Source organism: Octopus bimaculoides, chromosome 2 (assembly GCF_001194135.2).
Source record: "Octopus bimaculoides isolate UCB-OBI-ISO-001 chromosome 2, ASM119413v2, whole genome shotgun sequence".
In the NCBI taxonomy this organism is placed as follows: domain Eukaryota; kingdom Metazoa; phylum Mollusca; class Cephalopoda; order Octopoda; family Octopodidae; genus Octopus; species Octopus bimaculoides.
This window is the reverse complement of record NC_068982.1, coordinates 100,428,892-100,438,137: the sequence shown is the minus strand read 5'-3', so window position 1 is coordinate 100,438,137 and position 9,246 is coordinate 100,428,892. Positions and strand designations below refer to the sequence as shown.

Genomic DNA, 9,246 nt, shown 5'->3' with positions numbered 1-9,246 from the left:
TTTGTATTATTGACTTTGCTCTCTGAGCTGTTTTTAACATTGCTGTTACCCGGGTTATCAACACACATCTACATTTCAGCTATTAAAAAATAACGCGATCGAACTTAACTGTCTTGTCAGCAAAATCTTCGTAATCGATATAATCTATGCTACTCTTGCAATACTTTATTTTTATTTATTCATTTAATTTTTCTTTCATCACATGTCGAGTTCGGTTTGGCTTAAGTATCTGAAATGACTGATGGATACCATTTTAGCTCTCTAATAGATAGTAAGATAGCTTATTTTAGTATACTTAGCTAATATCATTTAGTTATCCAAGTTTATCATTTTGTCTTGATTTTCTTATTTTTTTTATAAGTGGTTCGAAGAGTTAAGAATTTATAAACTTGTTAAGAACACTATGATATTTTGTTTTATTTATAGTTTTCTTTGCCGTTGTCATCGCTGTCGTTGTTGTCGTCGTCGTCATTGTGATCATCACTGTAATAACTGGTATTTTAAAAAGAGAATTTAAGTGACAAGCATCAAAGAATGTAGACGTTACATCGCATACACACACAGACATAAACTCACATTATCGATTATGGAGTCCTGTACGCGATCTCTCGACCTGCTAGACTCAGAAGTAATCTTCACAGGCACGGATTAGTACTTTACTGAATCCACCTCAATATATTGGTTTCAAATTTTGGCACAAGGCCAGCAATTTTGGGGAAGGGGTCTGTCGATTATATCAACCCCAGTGCTCAACTGGCACTTATTTTATTGACATCCAAAGGATGAAAGAGAACGACGACCTCGGCGGAATTTGAACTCAGAACATAAAAAACGGACGAAATGCCACCAAGCATTTTACCCGAAGTGTTAACAATTCTGCCAGCTCACCACTTTCGTCTTTCAATATATTAACATTGCTAAGGTGGTGAGCTGGCAGAATCATCAGCACGTCGGGCAGGATGTCTAACCGCTTTTCGACCGTCGTTACATTCTGAGTCCCAATTTCCCCGAGGTCGGTTTTACCCTTCATCCTTTCGGAATCGATAAAATAAGTTCTAGTTGAACACTGGGATCGACTTACTTTTCTCCCCCAAAATTGCTGGCCTTGTGCCAAAATTCAAAACCAATATATTAATATTTTGTTTAATTATTTTACCAATTCCGGTGAGTTGGAAGGCAAAGACTTTAACTAAACTTGAACTCAGGTCGCAATAGGACGTCACCTAGCATTTCTGGCGTCCCACTGCAATTACGAACCTATGAAAACTCTTCTAAATGATCATTATACCATTCGGCTGCAAAAATTAGCAACTTCATGTCCCTCAAAATCACACTCTGTCGTCTTAACTTATGAATACAAATGTTGTCATCTCTGGTATACAATACAATGTTGGAAGGTCGTGGCTGAAGGTTTATGATGACAGATCAGCTCAAGCAGCTCTAATTTGAGACTGAACAACAACAGCTGCTCGTTAAACAAACTCTTACTCATCAACAGTTTACAGCCACAAAGTTGTCAATACTGTTACTATTTCTTCAGCTGTTCACTACAAAAATCTGTGATCCTCTAAATATTCTGGCTAGTCAATACACTCCGTAAATCCATTTAATACACACACACACCCACACACACACACATACGCATGCATACATATATCTGTGTGAGTGTGTATGCTAGTGTGTGTGTGTGTGTGAGTTCTAGAGTGTGTGTGTGTGTGTGTGTGTCTTATCTTTTACTTGCTTCAGTCATTGGACTGCGGCCATACTGAGGCACCGCTTTGAAAGGTTTAGTCGAACTAATCGACCTCAGTACTATTTTTCTAAGCCTGGTACTTCTATCGGTCTCTTTTGCCGAACCTCTAGCTTATGGAGGTGACGTGAACAAACCAGCACTGGTTATCAAGCGGTGGACGGGGAGAACAAACGCAAACAAGAAAACACACTTATATAGATAGACTAATAAACTGTTAAGCAAACAGGCAAATAAACTAATAGCCGGTAGTCCAGGAAAACATGGCTGCCAAGAATATCTCGCTTTTAAAATTCAGATACTACAATACGGATTGAGAAAATGAGGATATTCAAACATTACGATAGGACGGTAAATTGAAGCAGACAGTGAGAAAGATGAAACAACGCCAAATTAATTTGTTAGCTCTGCGTGATACTAGAGTTGGAGGGAAGGATCCATTTTTTTTTTTTTTTTTTTTTTTGCAATGGAAGATATTATAGTTTTAATCTCTGTTAAAAAGGATGATTTAAGACGTGATGAAATCGGCTTTGATTCAGAATAAAAATACTTCGAGACCATTACTGAATTACCTTATATATAAAGGTAGATCCCTTTTAGTGAAACTTAAAGCCAAGCAATGCGTAATCAATATTCTTTATTTCGCACTTGTAAATAATCCTTGTATAATACGCACGAAAATTTAAGGAGATTGTAATGACCCCAGTGCTCAACTGTTACTTATTTTATCGACACAGGTAAAATGAAACGACAAAGTCAACCACGGCGAAATTTGAATTCAGAATGTAAAGCCGGAAGAAATACCACAAGACAAGGATTCTGTCTGCTCACCGCCTTCATGCCTATACGTAATGCAAACAATGAAAAGGAAAATTCTTTCGTACAACTGTTGCAAGAATGAATGAATGAATAGTAGACGAAGGAAAGTTGTGAAATGGTCAGGAGAAAAGGTAGTGTCTATGATCCTTTACATAACCTTCTTGACTGCAGGAAAAGAGAGAGGGGAAGATCTTGAAACAGAACACCTGGTCCAAATGTTTTCAACAACCTGAGGTCCACTAAAGGTACCCAGGGTGTTAGGTAGTGGTGTTAAACTGGGTGATGGATGAAGTCTGCCACTATGGCGGTATTTGAACTCAGAACGCAAAATGCCGGACAAATACCGTAAGGCATCTGCTTCGATTTATTTACAGTTCCGCGAATTCACTACCCTGGATTGATACTTTTTTTTACCGAACACCGAAAGGGTGAAAAACAAAATTGATTCGGAAGCATGAGATGAATGCGAAAGATGGCATTAGCAATTAAGTTAGACGATGAACATACATGGGTTGGATAATGCTAATGAAAATAGTGTATAATTGACCAGCCTCTGTATATCCAGAAATTTCATTATAGGAGATATTCTCTTTAAGAATATTTATAGTATACTTCAGCGTCTCCAGATGAAAAAGTGATAATCAAATAAATCATATTTTGATCGTTCGGCAACCAACAACATCCTTGCTAGATGTGAGAAGATATCAGAGTGCAGATATCGGCGCTGACCATCAAACTGTAATAGGGGCAGTTCAGGTGCAGCTAAAGGCTAACGAAAAGTAGAAAAGAATTATTAGGCTTTACACAGAAAAGTTGAAGAATTAGAGAATAAAAGATGAATTTCTAACTGAATACCAAAATCGATTTGTAGTGCTTAAAGCTATTGATGAAGAGATATACATCAATGGAATGTAAAAGTTTACAAGAATGTAATCGAAGGTATGCCGAGCTGAAAAAAAACGATAAAAAGAAGAAAATAGATTCCGGATAAAAAGCTACTGAGGTATGAAAGGAACAAAAACGAATTGTTGAAAGCTGGAGAGTGAATAAGAAGGACCCTAAAGTAGAATATCTAAATATTGGAGTTTCACCAGAGAAGTGAACATGTGTTCAAGAGGAGATAAACAGAGATTCTTAAAAGTGAAAGCTAATTGTTTAATGCAGGACTCAGTACAGAAATCAGAAAAACTTATGAAATAATAAATGGAATTAGAGATAAAGCAGAGACCGAAAAGATTATCTGTATTTAGTACTGATGGAGAACCAATGATATATAATATAAACATAATAATAAAATGTAAAAAGCAATTTATACAAACGTGAACAAGACGTTTAATGGAAAATAGGAAGGTCAGTGATTCGGATACAAAATAGGATTATCTGAGAAAGCACATCGAGTGGAGGAATATAACACTCAGCAGCACATTACTGAAAGTGTGCAGTGTTGCTTATCCTAAATAGGAAACAGATTACCTTGGAATGTAATATATTAACGGATTAACAAGCGGGCGCCTGTTGAATGTGAGATTCTAATGACTAAGTATTTTTACTCTAGCATATTATACAATAGCACGTTGAATTCAGACAGCACTCGACAGTTGCTTTTGTAGACTTGCAAAAGGCCTTTGATATTTAACATAGGATTAGAAGTTGAAAAGGTCTTCGTTTCAATGACGATGTGTCTTTAGGTATTATGATCAGCCCATTTTTCTTTGTAACTCGTATGTATATATGTATGTATGTATGTATGTATGTATGTGTGTGTGTGTGTGTGTATGTATGTATGTATGTATGTATGTATGCACGCACGCATGCATATATTTATGTATGTGTGTATGTATGTATGGATGTATGTATGTGTGTATGTATGAATGTATGTATGTGTGTATGTATCTCTTCTATTTTTGAATTATTATAAACCTTCCACTGAAGAGGGAACCGGTTTCCAAGAAAGCTCCATCTTTGGGATGTAGTTAGCACAGGCAAATTCACACTTGGAACTTGATAAAAGTCTTACATATTTTTACTGTGCCACTCAGAGATTGCACTTGTAATGTACGCATTAGCCGGTCGATATCTCTTTCTGAAAATCCCAGTTTATTCAGATTCTCCTTTAAGCATTTACTAATAAAACCAGTGCTCCAATTATTATTGGTATGAATATGAATTCATAGTCTGGATATAGAAACTGGCGGTTTCGAAGCAGTTGTCCATAGATATCCTCTTTATCTTTGATTTTCAGAGATACTTATATCTGTAGGGCAGCTGACCTCTACGATGGTACATACTTTTTTCCCCTCTGTTCCAAACAACAATATCCAGCCTGTTATGTTTACATTTGACAGATATTTTGATGGGAATATTCCACCAGTATTCCTTGAGTTGGTGTTTATGAATGTATTCCATACCCCCATAAATTGCTGACCTTGTGCGAAAATTTGAAAGAACTGTTGTTGTTGTTGTTGTTACTGTTGTTGTTGTTGTTACTGTTGTTGTTATGTACGTATGTGTGTATGCATGTATGTGTGTGTATATAGGTATGTAAGCGTGTATGTGTGTGTATGTATGTACGTACGTATGTATGCATGTGCCTGTAATTCAAAGGGTCAGCATTGTCACACTGTGTCACGCTGAACCTCCCCGAGAACTACGTTAAGGGTACACGTGTCTGTGGAGTGCTCAGCCACTTGCACGTTAATTTCACGAGCAGGCTGTTCCGTTGATCGGATCAACTGGAACCCTCGACGTCGTAAGCGACGGAGTGCCAACAACATGTATGCATGTATGTATGTTTGCATGTATGTATGTGTGTATGTGTATGTATGTATGTATGTATGTATGTATGTATGTATGTATACGAGAGAAACCTGGTTTTTGATTTGACATGTCTTTACGAGTAGGAAAACTCTGATGTAACACCCCGCGACTTCATTTACATCCGATTATATAGACTATTTCTTTTGGGAGGACAAGTGCATACGTTCTCCAAAGTGTGGAACTGGCCCAGTGAAAGGCCTTTCCTTACTCTATAAATCTTCAGGCAAAGGCATCACTGGATTTTTGCCAATCCTATTATGTGTTGCATAGAAAGACAAAACAATCAATAAAAAAATTCCATAATGGAATAAAGTAATTGCAAAAGGCACCGTTTGTTGCCACATCTGTGCAAGAGAGTGCTTGTCCTTAGCAGGTTTGAAAAGCTGCATTTGTGTTGATTATGTTTAAAAGAAATATTAAGCGATGACATTGCTCGAAATCAAATTGCATCCATCAATATGTTTACATGGGTGGATGGATGGATGGATGGATGGATGGATGGATGGACGGGAGGATTGATGCATGCATGCGTGGAGGGATGAATGGATTGATGGATGGATGCATGCATGCGTGGATGGATGGGCCCTTTCTTGCAAATAAATTAAAGAATTAAAATTGGTAGAGACAGACATAACAGTTTGTAGTATTTCTTCTGGCGCTTTACGGTTTGGGTTCAAACCCAGCCGAAGTCAACTTTACCGTTCACCTCTCCGGGATCAATAAAGTACTAATCAAGTACTAGTGTCAATGGCACCGACTTTCCATCCCCCTTCAAAACTGCTGGGCTTTTGTCTAAATTAGAAACAATTATTATTAGTACCAGTTAAATACTAGAGTCGATGGAACTGATTTACCTCCTCCCTACCCCCATAGAATCGCTGACCTTCTACCAAATTTGAAAGAATTGTTGTTGTTGTTGTTGTTAATGTTGATGTTGTTGTTATATTATTATTATTATTATTATTATTATTATTATTATTATTATTATTATTGAATGTTGAAGCAAATGGACATCACTGCCAGAACTCCTCCCGCGAAAAAGTAACTTTTACCAAACTTACCTAATGAGGAAAACTTTCCGTACCAGTTTTACTAACAAACGGTTTTCGGATTACCTGCGGGTCTACCCTTTTACCTGGGGTAGGACAAAGGTTCGTCCTTAGACATTTTTAACTATGTAAATAAATGTTTTTGGTAAATAACCATTCACATCGTTGTTTGTGTTGCGAAATGGTCGCCTTTGTGTTAAGGGAAAGAAGTGCTAACCGCATTGGTTGTAGCAGTTTCAATATTGGATATAAAAACTTTTGCATATATAAAAACAGTCTTTTTAAAGAAAGAAGAAATACAATAATTAACATATATATGCAGCTTCAAACTTAGACACTTCTAGCTATAGTTTGAAAAGCATAAAACTGAAATTGATGAAAACTGGAAAAAATAAAGGAAGAGCCTAAAATAAGATGCTGGAAATTTCTCCAGAAGATGTAGGCTTTTCTCTAGTTACAAGCATCCAGGTAATCCAGTATAATGACCTTAACCTATATACTGCTGGGAATCTAAACAAAAATAAAGTAGAACAGCAAAAATAGTGCTCCAATTGGGAATGAATTTCATGAACTCCTAGAGCAGGGGTTCTCAACCATTTTTTTATCTATGTATCCTTTTGATTACTATTTTATTCTGGTGAACCCCCATAGCCATTCGATGTTTATAAACTACTTTTATAGATACTTCCTTCAAAATTCCTATTTTGGTTTTTACAAATTAACTTGTCTAAGTTGAACTACGTAAAAATGTTAGCGAAAGAAACCTAGCTGTTTCTTGTAATACATATCAATGCATACAACTAAAGCAAAATATTTTCATTGAACTTAAAATACTATTGTGAATCCCCAATTTACTATTTTGTTGCGAGGTCCCTCAAAAATCTTGTATGGACCCCGGCTGAGAACCACTGCTCCAGAGAATAAAAAGGTTGTTCAAAACCGCACGAACAAATAAGGCCGCATTACCCATAGTATGTAAACTTTGTGGTTCGGTCAAACCTAAAGATGCTCGCAAGTAATTCCATAGGACCTTGACTGAAGTCGAAGGTGACCGGAGTTGTAGGATGCTGTGATAATATCTATGTGGCGGCTTTTCATCCCTCATTGGGAGTGGGTGCTTAATGTTTGTGTACTATATTTTTAATCTGTATATTTATTGCATTTCATTTTTACCCCTAACTCATGTATGTATGTTTCCACGTTTTGTAACACTTTTGTTTGTACGGTACACTTTGTACTGTGTTTAGGTCCTCATGGCGCAAGTAGTAGTAGTAGTAGTAGTAGTAGTAGTAGTAGTAGTAGTAGTAGTAGTAGTAGTACATATAAAGGAACTTGAAAACAATTGAGAAATATTAGGATCTAGTCGAGTGCTGAAGACATATGATGCACTTGGCACAACACTCAAACTGCTACCTAAGAGGCTGAAGGATGTTGGAACCGAGATACGTATTGTCGACCTGCAGAAAATAGCAGACCTGTATTCTGCGAGAATCCTAAAAAATTATTCTTGCAATTTTAAGAAGCTTGTTGCCACCAAACCTCAGAATAACATCCTTGCTAATTTAATCAGAATGTAATAGTTTTTGTATCATAATAATATGGTTTCAAATTTTGGCACAAAGCTTGCAATTTGGGTGGGAGGCGGTTGATCGATTATGTCGACTTCAGTGCTCAACTCGTGTTTATTTTATCGACCCTGAAAGGATGAAAAGCAAAGTCGACCGCGGTGAAATTTGAGCTCAAAGTATAAAGAGCCGGAAGAAATGCCGCTAACGAATTTGCCAAACTCCCCGACGGTCAAGCTTTGCCTTTCATCCTTTAAGGTATAAGGGTCGATAAAATATAGTATTTGTCAAGTATTGGGGACGATGTAATCAACTTGTCCCTTCCTGTAACAACTGCTGACCTTGTGCCAATATTAGAAAGATATTTTATTATTATTGCCGTCGTCATAAAGGTGGCGAGGTGGCAGAACCGTTAGCACGCAGGGGCGAAACGCTTAGCGGCATTTCGTTCGTCTTTGCGTTTTGAGTTCAAATTCCACCGAGGTCGACTTTGTCTTTCATCCTTTTGGGGTCGATAAAGTAAGTACCAGTTGAACACTAGTCCCCTCCCCAAAAATTTCAGACCTTGTGCCTTTTTTAGAAAGGATTATTAATATTATTTTGAAAACGTCTTTTACAGGACAAACGTATTTTCGGAGGAAAATCATTCTTCAAACGAATTGGAGAAAGTTACACACGTGACAAGTTCGTCCCTCTGAATATTTCGGTTTCGGAAAGGTAACTTTAATTATTATCTATCTTCTTTTTTTTTTTTCTTTTTACTTGTTTCAGTCATTTGAGTGTGGCTATGCTGGGGCACCGCCTTGAAGGGTTTTGGTCAAACAAATCGATCCCAGGACTTTTTTTTTTAGACTTAGTACCTATTCTATCAGTCTTTTTTGTCGAACAGCTAAGCTACGGGGACGTAAACGCACCGACACCAGTTGTCAAGCTGTGGCGGAGAACGAACACAGACACAAAGACACACACACACACATACATACATACATACATACATACATGCATACATGCATACATGCATACATACATACATACATACATACATACATACATACATACATACATACATACATACATACATACATACATGGTGGTTGTCTACTCCTTACACAGAGTTTGACCACCTCCTGTACCTACACCTTAGCCCCTTCATGGCGTCTGATGTGGCTTTTTAAACCAGACAATGTTCTGAAAAAACACCCACACAGATTGCACCTCTGATATGAACTACCAATACCTGCAGATA

General features: G+C 37.2%; 1 protein-coding gene across 10 annotated transcripts in view; it reads left to right on the top strand.

Moving 5' to 3' along the window:
- LOC106871624 (myb-like protein A) overlaps nucleotides 1-9,246 on the top strand; it is a 169,751-nt gene that overhangs the window by 55,927 nt on the left and 104,578 nt on the right. For 7 of the 10 annotated variants that reach the window (XR_008267195.1, XR_008267194.1, XM_052978521.1 and 4 more), the window contains 2 exons: nucleotides 6,390-6,537; nucleotides 8,620-8,717. Coding sequence is in view for 7 of the 10 variants with exons in the window: in XM_052978521.1 (XP_052834481.1) it covers nucleotides 6,451-6,537; nucleotides 8,620-8,717 (185 nt within the window). In the remaining 3 variants the exon portion in view is untranslated. Of the gene's footprint in view, nucleotides 1-2,487; nucleotides 2,701-6,389; nucleotides 6,538-8,619; nucleotides 8,718-9,246 lie in introns of all 10 variants that reach the window. The other 3 variants (XM_052978524.1, XM_052978530.1, XM_052978523.1) reach the window with 2 other exon arrangements.